The sequence below is a fragment of the Bolinopsis microptera genome, chromosome 8, assembly GCF_026151205.1.
Source record: "Bolinopsis microptera isolate Bmic1 chromosome 8, MBARI_Bmic_1.0, whole genome shotgun sequence".
NCBI classification, from domain to species: domain Eukaryota; kingdom Metazoa; phylum Ctenophora; class Tentaculata; order Lobata; family Bolinopsidae; genus Bolinopsis; species Bolinopsis microptera.
In genome coordinates, this window is record NC_087079.1 from 11,175,950 (window position 1) to 11,200,256 (window position 24,307).

At 38.3% G+C, this 24,307-nt stretch overlaps 2 protein-coding genes across 2 annotated transcripts in view; both read right to left on the minus strand.

Moving 5' to 3' along the window:
• LOC134819637 (Golgi-specific brefeldin A-resistance guanine nucleotide exchange factor 1-like) overlaps nt 1–24,307 on the minus strand; it is a 391,238-nt gene that overhangs the window by 277,538 nt on the left and 89,393 nt on the right. The window lies entirely within an intron of this gene.
• Nucleotides 7,179–11,983, minus strand: LOC134819799 (uncharacterized). Its single transcript, XM_063829948.1, has 4 exons — nt 11,858–11,983; nt 11,480–11,630; nt 11,245–11,334; nt 7,179–7,337 (listed from the first exon to the last, which is right to left on the minus strand). The coding sequence occupies exons 1-4, from the start codon at nt 11,908–11,910 to the stop codon at nt 7,179–7,181; spliced, it is 453 nt and encodes a 150-aa protein (XP_063686018.1). The 5' UTR covers nt 11,911–11,983.

A 24,307-nucleotide genomic window follows, 5' to 3' on the forward strand; every position in this document is an offset into this window, starting at 1 on the left:
ATATGTTCCAGAGTACATCAGAGTATCATAGAACATTCCTTGAGTTGAAAAGAAGAGTCCAAATCCAAGTATAGATAACTTTACCACTATCAATGGACCATACTTTCTAAGAAGCTGCATGTTCAACCAATAAGTTAACAATGCTACTATAATATGCATAAATACTGCCAGTGTGGCTATAACTGGCAGTAAATTGGATCCTTTGTTGAGGAAGAATGTAGTTTCCCACTCAGTATGAGAATAGAGAATCCAGCTTCCGAAAGGAATGAAGAAAAAGAGAATTTTTGCAACCATCACCAGAAAGTATCTGTTTGTCCACAGGTTTTCCACCTCAGAGAGTTGCTTTCGGCCACAAGCAATACAAAATCCAACAGAGCCAAATACCCACAATGGTTCAATAATCAACATGCCACCTGAGTTGGTTAAAATTAGTTAAAATGCATGCCCAGTTAGATCTGTGGCAGTGATTGATGAATAATGAACAGTAAGGGTACTAATACTTTAAGAAAATATGTAATGAAGACTTATGGGTATCAGCAGTAGCATAACGTTGCCTGTTAGTGCCCACCTGGGTGTCAGTGTTAATTGATATAATGTTAAAAAAGAACTAACATATATACGAACTCTAAAAGACAGATGTTCAAATTACTTCATGTTTCCTTATTTGATGATTGGGGGCTGAAATTAAAAACATCAGCCGAACTTGACTGTATACCATAAATGTATAGAAATGAGAAAAGACAATTTTTTTGAGAAAAGACAATTTTTTGAGAAACTTATCATTTTTTGAGAAACTTAATGAGAAACACAACCGAAATAACGATGCTATAACGAACAAAATAAAAACTCAAACAACGAGATACTATTTATTGAATCTAGTTATAGCTTTATAGGGCGTCATATTCCCAGGTTCGCGTAGGCTCCCGCCCAGATTTCACGGCCCGGTAGGTCGAGACAATGTCTGACGAGCTTGCACTAGACTGCACGGAGCACTTATTTCGCTTCTTAAATGTCATAGAATGAAACTATCATTAATCCAAATTGAGGCAATCAGCCGACGCTTGGCTTTTATGGTTATCTATGATATGTATATCTCTAATAAAGATCAAAATTCAAATTTGTATTCCTTAAAATTTGTATTTCTTATGAGAGATGCTGAGTATGATAAGTGATAACACTATTATATAGCATTTACAACAATTTATTCAAATTTCATTCGCAGACATAATAAAAGTCCTAAAGTTGATTAATTCTCAACAGAATATGAATACAAAAAAAAAATGTAGCTGAGACACCTCACAGCAAGTAGACCAAAGTGGCTCTTGCTTGTGAAAGGTGCGTCAACTACCCGCCGAAGCAGTGGGTTGGGAGTCCCCCCTGGGATCATTTCGTCCGTAAAATTATATACAACATAAAATAGTACAGTAAAATATCAAAATTTACATAAACAAATCTAGGAGACCTCAAAGCTTGTCTTCTGGGGGATGAGGTTGAAGGAGATGTCATGCAGTTGAAGATACTGGGCCGTTGATCTTCCTCTGATTCCTCTTAGTGCAATGAGTGTACTTCTTAACAGATCAAATCTGAATCGTGTTCTGATATGATTTTTGACTTGGCTCTTGGCTTCTTTTTTATGGTCAGCTATTATCTCAGAGACACGATCTACAAATACAGTGCATAGCGGTCCCATACCTCCAGAGGTTGTGAAGACTAGAGGGACAAAGGATCCTTTCTCTGACTGAAGTACTCTCTCTTCATACAAATCTTTCTTTTCTTTCTCGTGATCTTTATAGATCTTATCTAGCGTCTTAAATGTGTTTGTGTCACAGTTAGGATGTGTGACCCTAATGTCAAAGAATGTTCTTTCAAAGGGTGCATACAATCCGACAGCTGCAACATCAAGACGGGCTTCATCCTGGGTGTTGGTCTTTCTTGAGAAGGAGCTTGGTTGGACTGTCAGGAGTGCTGGTTCTATCCTTACATCTTTACACTTTGCTTCTCGGAGGAAGAAAGCAGCAGTATCTCTAATAGCGTTGTGGCGCATGTTAACGTATCCGCCTAGTTCACAGTCAAGTGCGTGGTAGATACTGTTAACATTTCCACAAGCACATTTAGAGGGCACTCCTTGGATCTTCCAACCATACCTTAAGCGTATGCTGTCTTGGAACTCCTGCCTGTTCAGAACATAGTTGAGGTCTTTCAGTGGTAGTGTCGAAAGCCATGTTGAGGCTCCCTTCTCTCTTGCTTGGTCTAAGTGGTTCTTTAGTTGATGATCTGATTCTTTGTGGAGCACCTTGAACCTTTGAGAGAGAAACTCCTCTTTCTGTTTCCTCAGTTCTTCTTTCTTTTCTTTTATCTTGCCCATGTCCAGCTTGGTGATATCCGGGTCTTGTTGGTTGATCAAACTCACGTGGTCTTTAGTTACCGCTACTGAGTAAGCATATTCACGGGATGTTATTCTGACAGGATTGATGATGCCTAGCCCGCCACAACGAACAGGAAGTTCGAGGATATCTCTCTCATGCTGGTTGACTGGACGACCGAGGAGGGCTGGAATGAGCACATGCATGATCTTGCTCTCCAGTGGGGCAAAGTACTCTGCAATGTCAGGTATTGTTCTCATGAAGAACCTCCATCGGTGGCATATTCCTTTGGTGAAGGCTGAATAAGCCAGCTGTAATTCTTCAGAAGCGATATCAGCAAGTTGTTCAATATCTGTTATCCATTTCTCAACTTTTTCTTTGATGTAATCTTCCCTGTATTTCTTTGATCCTACCACTGCACCAAGGTGACGTTCTCCAGATGTCGTGATCTTAACTCCAAGAATGAATACAAACAGTTAAACGGATACGGATTTTATTGAAGGGTATTCAAGATTTTCATTCAGAATTAAAAATTTTTTTCATTCAGAATTAAAAATTTTTTCATTCAGAAAAAAAAAATTTGAAGAATTCCGAGCTCCAAGCCAAGTTTAACGCTATAGCTGAAAGATGTGGCACCTCCTCTAAGAGAGCACTACTAACAGCAAGAGAAAAGGGAGCGTCCAGTTGGCTTAACACATTGCCACTTCAGCAGTATGGCTACACTCTGAACAAAGAGGAGTTTCGAGACAGTGTCTGCTTACGCTACAGTTGGTGGATACCAAACAGTCCCATCACCTGTGGATGTGGGAAAACAAGTGATCTTGACCACCTTCTCACCTGTAAGCTAGGGGGCTACGTGATAATGACCCACAACAACATCAGAGACACAATGGCAAATCTACTTCGTGAGGTATGTCATGATGTAAAAGTTGAACCCCAGCTACAGAAGGTGAATGAGGGTGACTGCCTCAACCCCAAGACTATAACAGGTGACCAAGCTCGGCTTGATGTATCTGCTAGAGGAGTTTGGACTCCATTTGATAAGACCTTTCTTGACATAAGGGTTTCACACCCCAATTGCTTATCAAACAGGACAAAAACTCTTCAAGAAGTATACGAAGAGAACGAGAAAGAGAAGAAGGACGAGTACTTGGAGAGAGTGTTGAATGTCAATGAAACAAGAAATTCAATGAAACAAGAAATTTAATTTTAGCACATTTTTACAGAATAAAAAGATGTAAAACAATTCATAAAATATAATGCCCATTTAGTGTATGACTTTTTGTCCTGACTGCTAGTTTGGTTTATGAAGGACAGGTAACTAACGGGGCAAGGAATGCGCGTGCCTGGAAGCTTTTGCACACACCGAAACGCTAGTTCAGTTAAGTTTTTAGAGACTAGGCTCAGATTAGGACTAGAAGAAAAATTGTTAGCAGACATTAGAGGTTCTGTTTATAATTGTTACTATAGGTTGCAGTCTTGTTGTGACAAAAAGTCTACACTAAAACATGATTTAGTTTATATTTAGGATATAAAATGCAGCTTCAAGGTGGATATTGGAGAGCTGGTGAAAGATTATGGCCTTTGTATCAATTGTTATAATAAGCTATAAATATCTTAAACTATACAGTGCTAATTAAAAATTTCTTTAACCTTCATTCTCAAATTAGATTTTAAAAATTCAAAAATAAATATACAATGATTTTATTAAAACTTTCTCACACATACTTTACTCACAGGACAAGACTTGGAAAACAGTGGCCTAGCGTAATTTTAATTGAGATGTGTGTGACCAGCCAGTTATGTTTGGACAATAACATTTGTGCAGTCAAAATCTTTGACGGTCCAATCAAGCAGGGCGTGATTATGTTGATTAGCTAATAGCGCACGTTTTAACTTACCTCGCAAGCACATTACACTAGTAGTAAAGTCAGTCATTCTGAACTTTGGGGTTAAAATGTTAAAAATTTTGGTTGATCTAGTGTTGTGATTGTCAGGTGGGTCTGCCTGACAGATTAGGCAGACCTAAGGGGTGAAAGGCTACCTCGACCCCGGCTGTATACCTCACATCTGGAGGAATGTCTAAAGAGTGTAAGCAGTTCGTCAACAGAGTAGCAGACCTCATTGCAAGAAAAAGGAAGGAAAGGTACTGCGATGTAGTAAGACACGTGAGAACTAGGATAAGATTTGCAATGTTGAGAACAACTCTTATTGCTCTACGAGGGTACCGAGGAAAGAAGGTGGACACCAAACGTGAGATTCAGCTATCAGAAGTTTCATACAACCTCATCCCTGCCCCTATAATGGAGTAGATCATGTGTTTTGTTAAAATGATTTTGAAAAAAATTATTAGTAGCAATGAATTGTGCTCTGCCAATTGCAACACTTAAAATTTGATTGTGCTCTGCCAATTGCATCACTTGATTTAATTGAATGTATATATATACTGTTTGACATATTTTTCTTTAAGAATAATAACTTCAATCTAAAAAAAATAGTCCTTCTAAAGCCATGGTGTTTTTGTTTAACTGAAATTTTTGGTTAATACTGAAAAAAAATTAAAAGCATTTGCATCGTCCATCAAGTGTAAATAAACAAATTTAAAAACACATCAGTGTATAGTTTTGACGATGCGCATTTAAATTAAGTTAAAGTTGCAGACAATTGTAAAAATTAAAACATAGGAAGGTTAAGCATTAAGGTTACACTCAAAAATTATTTACCCAGCTTCAAACTTAATGATCTGTGATTCACGAAACCTAGCTTGCTAGTTTCTCGCTCGGTCCACTTCGCAATATTGAATATAGAAGTGCAAGAAGCTCGAAAAGATTGTCGTGCATAGGAATAGGTGAGCATGGTATAAACATGAACACAAAACGTAGAAATGCAGGCGCGCCTGATTTTGCTCTATCCAGAGCCCTCTCGCTTGTTGTATCACGTGGTGACCCCCACAGTCGCTTCACTATAGTCTTCGACGATACAGGGGGAGCTGCGCACTTCGTGCGCGGCGGGTCATACAACGTATGACAACTCGCTTGCAGTAGCGCACGACCGCCGAAACAAGCGCGTCATGCAGTAAGCGTAGACACATGGCTATGTGAACGCCTGATTTAAAAAATTTATTCTCCATGGCCATATTGAATAATTGACGGATAATAATCGTTTAAATTTTTTGCAAGTACCGCATGCCACTTTTTTCTTGAAATAAAATGGTATGGCCCGAGGCAAATTGTTATTAGTTCTAGTTATATCACAAAGTTGTAAATTGATTGCTTATTAAGTCGCGCACGGGGTTGGAAACAATATCAAAATTTAATTTTTTAAATTTTTATGTTTATTGTCACGTTTTCACATAGCCATGAGTCTACGCGACAATGCGTAAAATAAACTTGCGAACGCGCGCGGCGCGAGCTTGGACACGCTGTGAAGACACGATCGAATGACGAATGACCTGTAATACACAGGGGGACTAATAGTGCAAATAAACTGCTGCTAGCTGCTGCTAACTGCTGTTAACTGCTGCAAATGGCGCGCGCCATTTGTGGTGCTAAAATTTCGCTCAACTTTCTGAAGCCGCGCATAATTACGTGTTGTAATGTACAATATTTAAATAAAATGTTTTGTTGCATTAACAATTTGTCCCATAATTTAGTGTTTTGACGTTGTTTAAAGAAGTCAATTTTATTTTAATGATGTATTCATATATCATATATAATGTATTTTTACTTATTTTTACTACTGAAAGGAATTTTTATATAGTATAGCTAGGGTCATTGCTATATTATGTGTATATTGTCTGAATTTCTATTCTTACTTATTTTTATAATCTTGATACATGTTAATTTCCATTATTTCTTGTTTTATTCTTCATATAGCAATACAGTATAGTACTATAATAATATGTTAACATTACATTAAAATGTTCATGTACTGAAGCATAAATAAATTTTTGCTCTTTTAGCAGGTCCCCTCCTCATTTAAATGATCAACTAAAATAATAATGATCTAACTATTACACGTAATCGATATTCATACAAAGACTTTGTAAATTCAACTAAAATGCTAGGTACACCTGAGTATGACCTATACTAGTAAAAGTACAATTAAGTGTGCTTTCCACTGCTATAAAAGTTAATAAAAGGTTTTTACCGATGTAAGGGTGATTCCTAAGTTATTCAATATTCATTATGTTTCTCCTTTAAGGTGATCGTTCGTGCAGTGGTCAGACTGCTATCGTCCATAAAAGTTCGAGTTGGTATTGGTGTGTCATCCTTGATGTACTCAATGCTTCTCGGAACCTTAGATTTAGGTGTTCATGCCAGGTTTCTTGCACAAGACAAACAAGTGACTGATATCACACACCCCATGAAGATTCCTATCTCAGAAATCTGCTCGCCAGTATGATGTCACCGTTCTTGAGGAGATCATTCGAATACCCCGGGAAGTACAGTAGGGATAATGTTGATACCTTCTCAGGGACGATGTAGAAGGAGGGCCCTGGCAATCAGAAAATGGGGTACCGATCCGTAAGCGTTAGCAGTCAAGCCTCTACACTCGATCCTTCTTCTTGAACCTTTGCCTCACTTCAGTACCTCACCTATGGCACTCCAAATGCTCCGTGCACCAAGGACGCCTGACACACCACCTTCTGTATAGAGAGGTCTACATATCCATTTCGAGACAACAAAAGATGGTCATACTCATTAGACAGATCGCCAAATAGATCTTCCCTTGAATGTTACCAGGGAAATAGGCCGTCCTAAAATGGTGTTAAGTCGCCATCAGCCTTTGGGATGTAGGAACCCTCGATAATACCTACAATTGTCCAGGATTTTCTTCTAACTTATCAGTCTTAGCAGGTCCAGTGATTCTTAGGCAAATACCAGGACATCTCTTGTACTCTGTGTACGGGGATCCGTTGTTAACCGGGGCACTCTTGCTCCTTGCCTTCTTTACAACCTCCTCAAGTTCCTTCTTGGATTCCGTTGGAGGTCAAAGGGCAACAGAGGGTTCAGGTGCAACTTCAGCAGACCTCAGTATACCATGGGGCTGCTGCCGCTGGATCTCGTATGTTCTGGCCAAGTGATCATCTAGATCTCTTTGAACTCCTTAAGATCACCCACTGGACTTGGATTTAGCACTCCCTTGACTGTCTTGAAAGGGTTCGACGTCCAAAATAACCCTCTAAATATCCTTATCTCTCTCTGCTTCTGTCTACCTTTTCTCAGCCCTCCTCAAAGTCATCAAAAGACAGCACCAACACTCTCAATAAATAATTTTTTATTAACGGTTAACCGTCATTCTAGAGGTGGGCGCGAAAAATCAGCGTTTGGAACTGTTTCTGCTTGCCTAAACACTGTTATTCTACACCTAGCTTCAAAATGGTTTATGAATATGATAGCCTGGTGGTCCCCTTCTAAAAAATATAATTGGATAATGAAAAACTAGTTTAATTGAAGTAACTGCAACCACAAGAACCTCTTAAATTTCGAGCGGAGAGCATAGACCATTATAGAACACGACACACATGTTCTCAGCTATAATATATGAGTTATTATGATTTAATTTGGTAAAGGCTTACCAGGGCATGGAGGATTCACAAAACCCACCATCGAGGATCATGAGTTTCCTCGCCATCAAACTCCAGGGCCTGCTACTCTTGAGGAAAATGACGGACAATGTATAATGAAGGGAATTTCTAAAAGTAAAAGAAAATTTCTCAGATCATTTATATTCCAAAAGCCTTTAATTGCAGTTTTATTGTAGATTTTATTAAAATTATAATAAGTGTTTGTGCCCTACCTTGTGCTGACTTGATAACAATTGATTTATGGAAAACATATAAGATCTCAGTTATTGTATGACATAACCGTCTGGATTTCTGCCAATAGTTACTCTTCCAGTCTGAATCAGGGTAAGCTGAAAAATGTTTTTGTAATAAGTTATTTGCTGAAGTTGGTAGTGTTGTGAACTAACCAATTTGCTTCTGTCGAGAGCCCTTTTAGAAAAATTCTAAGTTTGGGTGTAAAATTATTTAAGACGCTCGATAAATAGAGTACATGTCTTCTTCCAAATACGAATAATTTGGATATGAATAAATATATTCTGGATTATGTGTAATTGTGGTCGCCTGTGGGTGAGACTAGCTTATACCTGTTGTGCCTTAGAAGCACAAAGAAATACTTACTGTCTCAGGAGTTTCTGCGTCGGGGCTTGAGAGGTCCATCTCTGGCAGAAAGTGTTCATAATGTGTGACGATACAGTTCCCCTGTATTCTATTCCTTTCAATCCGCTTTATCAATTACAATAGTCTGGAGCTGGAGTTAAATCCATTTGTATTATTTTAGAAACGTTAATAATGTATAAAGTAGTTTCTTGTTAGAAGAAATGCTCCGAAGGAAGAGACTAACATATAAAGAGCCTTGAGTTTGACAGTGAAGTAGCATCTAAGTTACTTTGAAAAGGAGTTACAAAGATAATAACGAGTGCGTGGACTTGTAAACCCAACAGGACTGAAAGACCTTGACACACCTAATTGGATCTGCAGTACAGTGCACCCACATGGGATGAATTCCACCTAAAAACTTTAGTCAAGGAGAAATAAGTCAGCAAAGGGTCAAATGTGTCAACTACCTGATGCTACAAGAAGTGTCGAACGTTCAGTCACACTCCTACACATATGATATGTAGGATTTGGAATAACATGGAGTTGTTCCCCAACAGTGGAAGGTGGGAGTGAGTAACATTAATTCCTAAACGATATCTAAAAGATACTGGCAAGTTCCAGTAAACATCACACTCAAACTGTAGTGGGAAGCTGTTCTGTGCCATCTGGGGGAGGACCGTGTACTTGAGTCATGACACGAAATCTGCTCATTGACACCTCAGTACAGAAATAGTTTCATAAGAAAACCCCTGGTTGCCTAGAACACAATCAAGCCTCCTTGAACAGTTAAAGATGCTAAAGCCACAAGAAGAAAGTTCCAGTGATCTGATTGACCTTATGGAATGCATATGGAGGTTCCCACACTGCCTTATTATTTATGCCCTACGCGGTACCACCTACCTGAAAGCTCATTAAGCTTATAATGAGTATTATGGAAGCCTAAGTGCCCTAGTTAAGTGCAGGAAATGGACATCCAGAACATTCTGTATGAGCTAGGCTGTTCCAGGAGACCCAATGATTGTTCTTATAGTATTCAACGTTTACTGGAACTTCTAGCTGTGTGAGCAGTCAAGTTGGTAGAGCCAAGCTTCAGTGATGCAAGACCTAAAAGAAAGCATTGATGATGACCTATAACCCTGTTGTCGTTAGAGCGAGAGGAGATGAAGAAGATGTTGATGGTAGTAAAAGAGTTCATTGGAATGGTCGAAGGAAAATGAAGGCTAAACCATCGAAGTGCCTGTATATCGTCTTATGAAGTGTACTGGAGGAAAGTACAGTACCTATGATGCAGAGTACTAAGCGAACAACAGGTGCCGTCCTTTATCAAGCACCAAGAAGTTCACTAGGTTGTACATGTATGTAGATCTTGAGTGAAGGAAATTTGGTCCAGGATTTAAGAAGATAGCTAGAGGACCTTTTGGAAACAAAAAGTCTATGATGAAATCACCGGGTCCTCTGTAGGAGTGGGGTTTAACCTCCTAATCATTAGTAAGATGTCTTGGGGGTTAACTGTTTTTACCTACGCATCACCATTTGTGAGTGTGCTTGGGCATTGTGTAACAGATACCTTAAGAAGTGGCTAGGGATTGTTGGCATCCTTGTCCACCACCGTACTCTACAGGAGTAGAGACCAGAAAGGATTGCAGCTGGAAAAACATCTGCACTGAGTACATGTCCTCCAACGTATTTAGGGACACCAACTTTTGTAACGTCTAGTGACCCCTACAGCATAAAATGTGTACTCTAACCATTAAGGATATTGCAGACTCACAGAAAGATGTGGTCTTATTCCAAAGAGCTGAAAAGTCCGTCAGCGCCAACTTTACTTCCAAGAGTTAGTGGAGAACCTGTAGTTGGTACAACTGGCCTCGGGTTATGGGACAGATATGAGGACACAACAAGAGTGGAAACTTGCTAACCACATGGTGAGGCCCTTGATGAAGAGACACTTATTTGTTCACTTGTTGTCATAAAGCGGCAAAAACCTCTTTCTCACATGAAAATTCAAATGACATTTCACACCACGTGGAATAACGCCTGATCTATCAACATAGTCCGGTACTGTCATGCTATCCATGAAAGTGCGTCAACACTAGCAACCTAAAGCTTTGGAATATATCAGTTTCAGTAACTGTAAACTCTGCAGCATAACAAGGGACACTCAATCATAACCTCACGTTCTGCAAGGTTGCACTAAGACAGGACGTTTCAATGGCGCTATGATCCTGGTCTACGTGAAATATGAGACTGTTTCATCACAGATTTGACGAGGTTAATTCCGACATCGCAAGGAACGAAGAGGGCACGTCGGTCTTTCACAAGGCAGGCAATAAGTCGAGAAGGTTACCCTAGCTGCTGGACCCAAAAACTCATCTAAGACCCAAAGATATTTCTTTTCAGATGACAACGACTTAGAAGATTAATATTGATGGGAGGATGAGAGACAGAGGAACTTCGCTGCACATTGCAGCTTACACACTAAGACCTGTTGTAGTGATTATCACAGATATAGTAAAGTAGGGTTTATCTAATGAGCTGAAGTGTGGAAATGAGCAGAACTTTGCTGATCAGAGAAAGCGAAAGATCAAAAGATATCAGCAGATGACAGAAGTGATAGATTGAAATAAAAGCGGGAATTTACTTCTCATCAAAGTTCCTTATCACATAAGCATAAGGAATGTTAGAATGTTACCGTGGTGATAAGCTGGAGTTTACCTCTCTGGCTAGTTTCAGATTATGATCTCTGAGTATTGCTATTTCACCCTGCAGCTGCAGAGCATTAACATTCCTCGCTGTTGCTCCCACCTGAAAATAAATGATAATTAGTTATCTCAAAGTGTTTAAACTTTAAATGCTTCTAAAAAACATAACATAGTAACGAAAATTTGAGATAATTGGACACATTGAATTTAAACATATATAATAGCTTATCAAAATTAAAATACCGTACCTTCTCTTGAGCCAGTTTCTTCTCAACTTGCTGGGAGGCAGCAATAAGCAGCTCATCATCGTCATCACTGAAATCATCTTCCGAGGGAGTTGCATAAGTGTTCCCGTTCATTTGGGGTATGTTGTTTTCTTTGTTTGAGCTGCCAACTGATCTGTGTGTTTACTATGATTAGAAATTTGAGTTGGTTAAATTAGACCTACGATGGGATGATCCATTAAAAATGCAGGAAGCTGTGTGTAAGTTTAGAATATGTTTGGTTAGGAATTTAATAACAACACAATATGAACCTGCATTTTAACAAATTGATAGGTTATTTATATCAAAACAGTATCCCTGTAAGTGTATAGAACATGTATGATGTAATTCTCCTAGATTTACCTGTTTTTGTTGTAGATGTTGTGGTTCAATGGTAGCCTAAAGTTGTTGGACATACTACACAGCTTGCATGAAAAATGACCTTAAGTAATTAAAGTATCATCGTCATTTTCATCATTTACTGCAACTGAGATTCATAGATATTAAGATTGCATTGGTAACAAGAAAATAATTTTAAACTATGAATGACTGTATTTTCTTTGTGATCAATTTGTTAGTTCAACTAAATGTTTATGTAACAAGCATTATTTGACTTGATAAGCTGTACTACAGCAATTAGAATTATACAATACTATACAGCAGTGTCTTTTCTGGTATCTTGTTGCCCAAAATTCTATGTATAGTAAAACAATAATCACAAAAATCATCAATAAATTAGAAACTTCAATAAATACTGTAAAAAAACTCATTATGCTGGAAACAGAAATTCATTTTCGAGCGCTATCTCTGAGTATTTCATCACATTAGGATTGAAGGTGTCTCTGTCAGTGTATCTGATGGGTCATAGGTCTGCAATCATTGCACATCACACATTAACTCGAATTGACAGCTTTATCCACAAAAGCAGTTTAGCTTTTAAACAATTCTCATTTGGCTTGCTTTTCTAAGTAGTCCTTTGCTTCATTTATCTTTGTAGCAATGTATGGGGATCCTCCTCGATCAGGATGATTTTGGAACATTAGTTTCTTGTGAACATCTCGGACACGTTTTATTGAGGAGCTTGACGATAACCCTGAAGATTTATCAAATGTCATTCAATTTCCACTTCATTTGCTTTTGCAATCAACATGTTAAGATAAATTTAAATACATATCTAATTCCTAAACTTACCTAGAATTTTTCCAGCTTCATATTTATCCATGTCGCTTTGGAAACCTCCTTTATATCTGCTATCCCCGATTAAGCCTTGTAACTGCTTTTCCATTTTAGGCCAGCTGTTTCTAATTCTTGGGCCATATCGTGTACCAATGAATCCTACTCCAAGCAAGGCAACACCTGCAGCCATAAAACTAGACATGTCTATTTGAAACTATCTGTTGTTTGTACCATAAGCTGAGTTAGTTTGATTTGTTACAGTTAGTTACAGTATTATACAGTGCGTGTGATCATCTGTCGTATCAAAACAAATTATTTGTTACTGTGTTAATAAATTATGATATGCAAGTTTTGGTTTTTTAAAAATAAATAAACGATAAAGGTTACATCATAATTTTCAATCCTCAATTCTCATATTCACGTATATTAAATAAAATTATATTGTTATGTATCATATGATTTTGTAAAACATCGGTGTACCAAAAACCAGTCCCCAAATAAAATAAATAAATATTGATTTAAAAATACACGACTCAATGAGATTGATTCGTGATGAATGATAATTGTGAGACGTAACACAGCAGGCTACGTAGTTACGACTCCCTTTATAATTGTTCAAGGCATCTGTCAGGCCCTGTCATTCTTCACTTTTAAATTTATTTTTAAGGTCTAAAATGGCCAAACCTAGTGAACGATCTCTGGATAAAAGGGGGACATCCAAACTTGTAACTGAGCACAAAGCATCAAGTTTTTCGAGGTGGATATTAACTACATCAATGTCGAAGAGGAGATCAAAGTGTCACCCAATCTAGGTAGTGAACTAAGGAGTCCATTGGATCTTTGCAACATCACGCATCTGTGTAAAACTCTCTTGGTCGATTGAGGGTTAAAAGTCCTGCTAAACTATTTATCATCTTGTAAGGGTACACTGTGGCTTCAATGTGATAGATTTAATAACGATCACCTCAAAGGAGAAACATAATGAATATTGAATAACTTAGGAATCACCCTTACATCGGTAAAAACCTTTTATTAACTTTTATAGCAGTGGAAAGCACACTTAATTGCACTTTTACTAGTATATGTCATACTCAGGTGTACGTAGCATTTTAGTTGAATTTACAAAGTCTTTGTATGAATATCGATTACGTGTAAGAGTTAGATCATTATTATTTTAGTTGATCATTTAAATGAGGAGGGGACCTGCTAAAAGAGCAAAAATTTATTTATGATTCAGTACATGAACATTTTAATGTAATGTTAACATATCATTATCTCCTTCCCTTCAGAAAAAGATAGAGAGGATGGGAAAATAGCCCTCGCAAACTCATCAGCTGTAACTTCGTCCAAAATCACTGTTAATGATGCAAAGAAAATGTTTCCGAAAGTCACAGTTACGAATATCCCAAACAACTTAATCTCCCACATTGTCTCTGAAAATCTATCAGTTCCTGACTTTCGAGAAAAGGTTAAAACCTTTATGGAATTGAAGCTTCTGGAAAAGAATCAATATGTTAAAGATTTGGTGACTAAGCATGATAGAACATTTAAAGTTGGGTATGTCAATTATGGAAGAGACTACACTACTGTTGGGATTAAAGTGTCTCCTGACATAAGGCATTTCCTGTTAAACAATCAGTCCATTTACATAGGAAATTCCAGATGTAAAGTAGTTGATAGATTTGATCTTAAACAGTGCTTCCGATGTCAGAAACTGGGGCACATTTCATCTCAGTGCAACGAAACTGATGTTATTTGCATGTATTGTAGTGCATCACACATAACACGGGCTTGTCCCTACAAAGCAGAGGCACATATTAGGTGCGGTAAAAAAATCGAAATTATGCGGTACCGCACCCGACTATAAAGGTAAAATGTGCGGTAAGGTGCGGTAAATTTTTACCAATTATGCGGCAAATGTGCGGCGATTTTTTCGAAATTTGTGCGGGAATTGTGCGGGTTTTTTTTTGCATTTTCTCGAGGACTTTGGAAATTCTAAACGTTTAACCGCCGCTCTTATCAAAAATAGGTCTGTTTATGTGTTACTGAGGGTGTAGTTCTTTACTAAGACCATGATTGAACCTATATTGAGATTCAGTTATCTGGGAACAGTGACTTGATCTGGTAGAGATCAGGAATCAGGATACAGTTATTTGAAGACGCCTCTTGATAGAGTCGATCAGATCCCATGCGTGATCGCAAATATGTGACACGCTTGTTGGCATTGATCGTCAGTATTTGTGAACCATTTGATCCAAGATCCATTAAGCCCACTATTATAAAGCCAACGCTGCAACGAATAAAGCTCATTACCCCTAACACCTACTTCTTCTATTATCACCTACAAATGATAACTGATACACTATAATCGAAGTACGGTAACGACGAGGGTTCCATAATGGCTTGGGTCACGGTCCCGAAAGGGCCTGGATCACGGTCCCGAAAGGGCCTGGATCACGGTCCCGAAAGGGCCTGGGTAACGGTCCCGAAAGGGCCTGGGTAACGGTCCCGAAAGGGCCTGGGTCACGGTCCCGAAAGGGCCTGAGTCACGTGGCCTAAGCATGAGTTCCAAAAGGGCCTGGGTCACGGTCCCGAAAGGGCCTGGGTCAGGGTCCCGAAAGGGCCTGGGTCTGGGTCCCGAAAGGGCCTGGGTAACGGTCCCGAAAGGGCCTGGGTCAGGGTCCCGAAAGGGCCTGGGTCACGTGGTAACTGGGTCACGTGGCCTAGGTATGAGTTCCAAAAGGGCCTGGGTCAGGGTCCCGAAAGGGCCTGGGCCAGGGTCCCGAAAGGGCCTGGGCCAGGGTCCCGAAAGGGCCTGAGTCACGGTCCTAAAAGTGCCCAACTTTTAACATATTTTGGTTTTACACTCGAAAATCTTAACGCGAAAATTTCAAAATTATGCGAAATTACGCGGAAAATGCTAGATTATGCGGAAATATGCAGATAATTACAAAATGTGCGGAAATGTGCGGAAAACAATAAATTATGCGGAAGTGTGCGGAAAACGGTAAATTGTGCGATCCCGCACCCATCGCACCTAATGTGTGCCCATGCTACAAAGAGGTCAGAAGAAGTCACAGATGCACCAACTGCCACACTCCACTTATGAATCATACAGAGAATCTTGTAACACCCATCACTCTGGTGCTGAAAACTGTCCCATAATAATGCTGGAGAAAGAGAGTCTTAGACAAAGAACAGAGTACTCAAAAAACATGTGAAGACTACGCTTCTTAACCTAAATGTCGGACTGTTTAACACGAGGTCACTATGTAATAAAACTGCACAAGTATTTGAGCAACTGTCTGACTCCAATATCAATGCCTGTTTCCTGACAGAAACTTGGCTACGTAAGGGAGATACGTCAAAAATAGCGGAAATTAAAGACCTAGGCTATAATATTGTTCACCAATCTAGAGCTGGTAGAGGAGGTGGTGTCGCTATTGCCTTTAAGAAAGATCTTAGCTTCAATAAACGCCCTACAAAGACCCATAAATCCTTCGAACATGTTGAGAGTGTGCTGAAGTCAAGTTCCAATGACCTTCTTCGTTTCTGCTGTGTCTATCGATCTTGTACGGCTAAAATGTCCAAAATGACAGACTTTTTACGGGAATTTGATGAATATCTTGACAGTCTAACTCACCTTCCAGGTAGACTGATCATTGCTGGAGACTTCAATATCCATGTCGAAGACCTCACTGATCCTGATACGATAAATTTTATCCATCTCATATCAAACTATGGCCTCATCCAGCATATTTCCATTTCAACACACATTGGGGGTGGAATCTTAGACCTTGTTCTTACTAGAAGCAATGCGTGTGATATGTTGAACATAAAAGATATAGATGTAGCTAAAACAGTAACAACATCAGATCACTACTTCGTAAATTTCTCTATTGCCTTTCCTCACCACAAAGGAAGCAACAAAGAAGATATGGTGGGCAGAAAGATATCAGATATAGACATAAATCTTTTCAAGGAGGATCTGTTGCTATCTGACATAAATGACCCCAACAAGTTTATTGACTGCAACTCTGCCACGGAACTCTATAACAAAGAACTTCGCAGAATTCTTGATAAACATGCTCCCCTTATCTGTTTTAGCATTAATCCTGATCAAAGCAAGTGGGTGGACACAAAATGTCAAACTGCCAGAAGGAAACGAAGAAAAGCTGAACGTGACAACAGGAGACTTAAAACTGCAGATTCAAAATTAGACTATAAAAAAGCTGTTAAGCATGCCGAGGCAGTTATAAACACCACTAGACAGCTATACTATGAAAATCGTCTGCAAAGCTGTGAGGACAATAAAAAAGATACCTACAAAATAGTCAATCAGCTGATGGATCGGGACATATCTAAAAACTTGAAGCCTAATAACAAACCTGCTGAAACTCTATGTGAGGAGATGAAAGAGTTTTTCAATGATAAAGTGGAAAAGATTTACTCTGCCATTAACAATGATACTGCAGCTGACATTCTTCTTGACCACTCTGAACCATTTCAAGGTGAAGCCTGGAGCCAATTTGAAACCATAAGCGACAATGATCTCAAAAAGATTCTTTCTGACCTTAACAAAAAAGAATGTGAAGAGGATCAATTCCTAACATTTGAAGACCAAATAAATTCAATTATCAGTTGCTGCAACATCCATCTGAGAAACCTTCGAGTTATAGGCTCAAAGCTTAACTATGATCTAAAAAGACAGCTCATTCACTGCTTGATCTTTTCAAAACTAGACTACTGCAATGGACTCTTATACGGTTTACCTGATCTTCTAATAAAGAAACTCCAGAAGGTACAAAATTCCTGTGTTCGATTTTTGTTTGGTTGGAAAGCTATCAAAAAATGGGACAGTGTCACTCCATTCCTGAAAAAAGCCCATTTTCTTCCGATACGACAACGAATAGAGTATAAGATTGCTCTAACCGTGTTCAAATGCGTTAACAACATAGCGCCGGAGTATATCATCAAATGTATTGACATCAAAAGTCAACCTGTACGTGTACTAAGAACTGAAGAAGACTATTTCCTCCTAAATGTTCCTCCTATTTCAAACTATAGTAAAACCGAGAGAAGTTTCAGCTACTGCGGACCCTCTGTTTGGAATAAGCTTCCTTATCAATTGAGAACACTAACCGATATCGTCTTATTTAAAAAGAAACTAAAAACTCATCTCTTTGAAAACGTATTTGTATAAGTATCATGTATTACCTTTCTCATAAAATCCATACTTCATAAAAATAAGTTCTTATGTACATGTTACTCATGAGTCGCTTTAGATGGTTTGAACTGAATCTTTGGGTTTTGAGTTCTTTATGGCTATAAAGCGATGTATAAATTCCTACTTATTATTATTATTATTATTATTATTATAGTACTATACTGTATTGCTATATGAAGAATAAAACAAGAAATAATGGAAATTAACATGAATCAAGATTATAAAAATAAGAAAGAATAGAAATTCAGACAATATACACATGATAATATAGCAATGACCCTATATAAAAATTCCTTTCAGTAGTAAAAATAAGTAAAAATACATTATATATGAATACATCATTAAAAATAAAATTGAATTCTTTAAACAACGGCAAAACACTAAATTATGGGACAAATTGTAAATGCAACAATCAGGTCTTAATCTGGTTTCATCCAATAGATGTAGTAAAAGTGTGACAAAGGTCAAGAATATCCAGAAGTCTTTTCTCCCGGAGCGGTACTGGAACCCTTGGACAGTCCTTCCCAGGTGAACGTGTTAAAGCCAACAAGGTCAGTGCAATAGACCCTAAGCTCTGCATTGGTTATAGCAACGTCATCTTAGTTTGTGGGACCAACGATCTACGAGTTGAAAATGTGCAGTCACCTGGTGATATACACCAGCTGGTAGACATTCTCCACCTGAAAATCCAGCAGATCCAGAAACTGTGCCCTAAGGCGAAGTTGTTTGTCACAGCAGTTTTACCGTCTAGACTCCCTAAGATGAATAAAAACATTATGGCATTCAACAGCTTGGTTGATGAAATGTTGTACTCTAGCTTTAACCAGACTGTATGGCACCTTGGCCTGGTGTTGGCCACTTTTTAGACGGTAAAGGGTTGCTTGCTATGAAACTCACGAGAAATGGTGATGAAATCCATCTCGGAGAGCTTGGTATTGCTAAATTTGTGAGATGTCTGAAACAGTGGGTGTATGTGAAGGAGAGACAGGAGAGAGTAAGACAAAGGAAGGCCACCCGACCAGTGGGAGTTTATCCCACTTGGTTTATCATGATTATGAAACTTATTAAAGATGTGTGCGACCCCTGTAGTAAATACATTAATATTGGCCAGCCACTCTTAGAATGTGAAAATTGCAGCAAAGTTGTTCATACTAAGTGCTTCAGATCCGCGAAATTTACAAGCAAAAACGGTCTATGGATGTGCAGTGATTGCTGTAGTACAATAGAAGATAGGTATTGCCCATTTCCAAGCAGCCAAAGATATGATGATTCAGATAAATTCTATGATACAAACAACCAGGAAGATGTCACCATAGCTAAATTCTCTTCAATACTTGAAGACTGTAAGCGTTACACAAAACAAGAACTAGCAAACTCAATCAGCAAACTTTTTCCTGAGAAAAATAAAAATTCTGCTTATCTGCCCGCTCTGTTTTGCAATATAGATGGGTTTGCTAGTAATTTTGACAGCTTTTTAATAGAACATAAGACCCTCCCGTGTAATTTTGATGTCATTGGATTGGCTGAGACCAACATCGATCCAAGCCAACAAGGCTTATACCAAATCCCCTCCTATACAACATTTTGTCAGGTACCATTCCCTGATAAGAAAAAAGGAACAGGAGTATCCTTATATGTCTCTGATCGCCTGAATGCTGTAGTAATCGAAAATCTATCTCACTGTACAAAAGATATTGAGTGCTTATTTGTTGAAATTACTCTTAGCTCGGGTGATAAACTGACATATGGGGTTGCTTATCGTCCTCCAAATGGCTGTAGTGAGACCTTTTGTCAAACTCTTGAGGATATATCTAAGCAGTTGGCTGGTAAAAAGTTCCATATTCTTGGCGATTTTAACTCTAACCTCCTCAATGTACAAACCTCCAGCCAGCTATTTGAGGACACGTTACTTCGTAACAATATGTATCCTACTATATCACTTGCTACCCACTTCCGTCCTAACTGTAAAAACTCATGTATTGACAATATCCTCACATCAGAGATAGATCATGTACTTCTCTCCGGTGTATTGAATGATAGGATTGGTGACCATGCCTTTATATTCACCTTCACGTCAGTTAAACAAAAAATTTCAGTTAAACAAAAATTTCAATTTTATGCCATTTATTACAGATTAAACAAGTTTACAATAAATCAATTTGATATTTAACGGAATCCTAATTCAATGTGCAGTATGGTTGTCACTCTTTAAATAGATTAGATATAGGTTGACGGGGCAAAGGAGTGTGCGTGCTGTTCGCTATTGCTCACACCAAACGGCAACCTAGTAAATGTTTTGTATGAACACCGGTCTCCATCACGACACAAAATTAGGATTGTAGAATTTATTGTATAACTATTAGTGCAGTGGAGGTAGCGGTGTGGTGCATTAATAGAGTGACAACCTACTGATTTAGAGTTGTTTTTAAGTGAGCATAATGGGTGTATTTTTGGATCTAATGGCAACTTTAAAATTTGTTCTTTTAATCATTTATTAAATATCAGTTTAAAAATATATAAATCTGGAATCTGTTCACTCTGTGAACCAGTCCTATAAAAATTTCAAAAACCCTCCTAAATTAAATATTAAAAACGTCTCAGTAATGGAAATAGTCATACAATTAAGAAATTATCCAAATTCTTAATATCTACCTAAGAGAAAAATACCTACCTAAGTCAATTTCTACCTGTAATACACTAAATATTAGGTTAAATACATAGGTGGTGGAGTCAGCACACATTTACAAAAATCAAAATTGTTTAATAGGAGGAGCCTGTGGGCCGAGATCACTGGATTAAATTTGATGAAGGGGATTGTTTTCAAATGACAGCTGCATTATGTCATAATCGCTTGTGGTCCATGCCGAATCATTATAAGCATGTTGCAGCTTTAGAAGTGCCTTTTTCAGGCGACTTTTAGCAAGGCTAATCTTGTAGGAGTAGTCAAAGAGCTTAAGTTTAGGTGCAATTGTGTTCCAAATTTTGGTGGATCTTGATATAAAGTCATTAGATGGGAGTTGTGAAATGATAGTGGTTTCCTTTCTAGAAGATGACTGATAATGCTGTTGCAGTGATGCTGGGCACCTTAGTTTTAGTATTTTAAAAACTTCCATAAATGTGTGATATGTATATAAATTTTTGAAAGCCAGGATGTTTTGTTGCTTGAAAAGTGGTTTACAGTGCTCTAGTTGGAAGAATGTATGGTCAAGTGCCTGGCTGTCAAACTCTCTCGTTCTTGCACATGTAAGGAACTTGTTTAGGTATGCCTCTTTATCACCAAAGAGGACCCGTACACAGTGCTTCTGAGACAGCCAGATACTTGCTGTCCTAAAGAGTGCTGCATCACCCCAAACTGAGATACAATATGTGAGGTGGGATTCAAATAGTGTGTGGTAGAGGTCTTTATGGAGTTCCTTTGGTACAGAGTCCCTAATTCTATTTAAGGTGGCAGAGGCATAGTTTAACTTTCGTTTAAGTGCTGTTATATGAGGCCCCCAGGAAAGCTGTTCGTCAATAACAACTCCAAGAAACTTAGTTGCTTTGGTTTTTTTAATTGGAAAGCCATCAATATGGAGTTGAAGCGAATCTGGCAATTCTACTGGTTTACTAGCCTTTGGTTTAAAATGCATATAACAGCACTTTGACATGTTGATGTGAAGTTTGTTAAGGATCATATACTTTTTTATACAGCTTAGCAATTTGTTGCCTTTCTCATAAGCTTCATCTACAGTTTTTCCATCAATAAAAATGTTGGTGTCGTCAGCAAATAGTATGAAAGTTCCTAAATCCGAGGAATTGGCAATATCATTTATGTATAGAAGAAAAAGGAGCGGTCCCAAAACAGAGCCTTGTGGAACTCCATATTTAATGATAAGGTTTTCGGATTTTTCATTAAGGACTTCTGTATACTGTGTTCTATTTGATAAGTAGCTTTTAATAAGACAGTTTGCATTGCCTCTTATTCCATACCTATCTAGTTTTGTTAGGAGTGTACTATGGTCGATTGTATCAAATGCTTTACTCAAATCTATAAATATTCCTAGAACATGGTTTCGTTTTTTTATGCTATCTTCAATAATCCTAACAGAGTAGTTAACAGCATGGCTAGTAGAATGGGACTTGCGGAAGCCAAATTGGTTTTCATCAAGGATATTTTGTGACAGAGCGAAACTGTAGATACGGCTGTATATCACTTTTTCAAATATCTTACCAAATATAGGCAGTGTAGAGACAGGTCTGTAGTTTCCTACATCCTCTTGGTTTCCTTTCTTAAATATGGGAGTAACTTTCCCAACTTTCAAAACATCAGGAAATACCCCGCTCATCATGAGTTTGTTGAAATGTTGGGCTAAAACAGGGCAGATTAAATGAGCTGACTTTTTGATTATACGGATCGGAATATCACTAGATTTGCCATTTTCCAACTTGGAAATTATTTCCATGAGCTCAGTATGTGAACAGTCAGATAGGAATATAGAGTTATTGTTGGATGGCAGGAGGTAGTCTTCAAATGTTGAAAATTCAGAAGCCTGTATAGGCAGGTCAGCTATTGATTCATTTAGAGTGGAGGCAATTGAGTTAAAGTATTTGTTGAACTCGTTTGCAATAACCCTTCTATCTGTTATTTTTCTGTTGTCGATTATAAATGAGGGTTTTATAGTTTTTTTACACTTCCCTCTAAGTTCATTAATGATCTGCCATGTCTTCTTACGGTCGTGCTTATTTTCTATGATTTGGTTGCAAGAGTAAGTATTTTTTGCAGAGTTAATTACAGATTTGAGGATCCTTCGGTATACTTTGAAGGTTTGTTCGAGAACATGGTCTCCATCCGGGTTTGCCTTAGTTTTAGATGTAATCCAGTTATCTTTTAATTCATGTTTTTTTTCAACGGCTGCTGAGATACTATCTGTTATCCAGGGGTTATTGATAGGATTCCGTTTAGTAGTTTTTGGCTTTACAAGTTTGCATGTTGCATCAAGTACACGATCAAATAATTTAGTAAAATCCGAGAATTCATGAGAAGTGTGGAGCTTTGAGAGGTCAGTGTTCAGTAGGGTTAGGAATTTATTAAGGTTGGCATTACTGAAGTCGTAGTACTGGACATGTTTTTCACTTTTTGGACCAACCTCAAATTCGATGTCAGTGAATTCAAATGTTGGAGCATGGTCACCAATTCTATCTGTTATACAACCTGAGAGAACACAGTTACCAGGGTCATTCGTGAGGATGTTGTCAATACAAGATGGTTTGCAATTTGGTCTCTCATGTGTAGGTATCGAAATAACGGGAGCGAAACCATTTCTAAATAAGCATTCTTCAAAAAGAGTATAGTTGCCATGACCAGCATCACCATTCACTTTAAGAAGGTCAACATTAAAGTCCCCCATTATACGTACACCAGATTTAGGGAGGAGTTTACATATGTGATCAAGTGACTTAAGGAAATTATGAATGTCACCATTAGGAGGGCGATAGATGACCCCTGAGATGAGTGTGAGCTTGCTGGATGATTGAGTGATCTTAACAAAGATTGATTCAATATCAGGCGTGCAGTAGCCAAGATTTTCTATGACTTCTGCATTAAGGTGATTTGCTACATACAGGGCAACACCAGTCCCTTTCAGCTTGTTCTCCTGAGTGACCTGATAAAAACTGTTGTATTGCGGTATTCTGTATAGTTCTTTAAGAGGTTCATCTGTGTTTGTTTCAGCGATACCAATTACAGAGAAATTTAGTTCAATCCGTTTGAGTTCAACATTAAGACAATCGAAGTTGGTTTTGTTACCATCTAAGTTGACAAAGTAGGATGTGAATTTTGAGTGTGTGGATGAAGGATTACATGAGTTTTGAAGCTCCCTGACTACCCTATTAAGATCAGTTGTAGAGTAGCTCTGACATTGGTCTAGAACATTCGAAATTTTTTGAATAGTTTCGTCATCACATCCACCTTCATCATCGTAGAATTTATCACCACCATCACTAATCATCCCAGAGAAGGGGTTGTAGCGTGGTATCACGTTCAGTGAACAAACCTTACATACCCATAGACCATTGGTGGGGCAGAAACCTGCTGCTTTAAAACATTTAGTATGAATAGCTGTCCGACAGGCTTCACATTCCAGTAGGGGCTGCCCAATGTTGATGGGCCTTGAGCATGGCTCACAGACCTCCTTAATTAATTTCATGATCATAGTTATGTGTCGGTTAGGTTGGACCAGTGGATCCAACCCTCTGTGCTGACTCCCTAGACACCTTTTCCTTCAGAAACACACAGTTTTTCATGTGGCTTACAAACTTAGCTAAACCTCTACTTCCTAAGTGAATCGTGTCGTTACCCCTAGTGAACTTAACCGATAATAGCTTATTGTTATCTAAAAAACCATACATACCCTGAAACCAAATATTAGGAA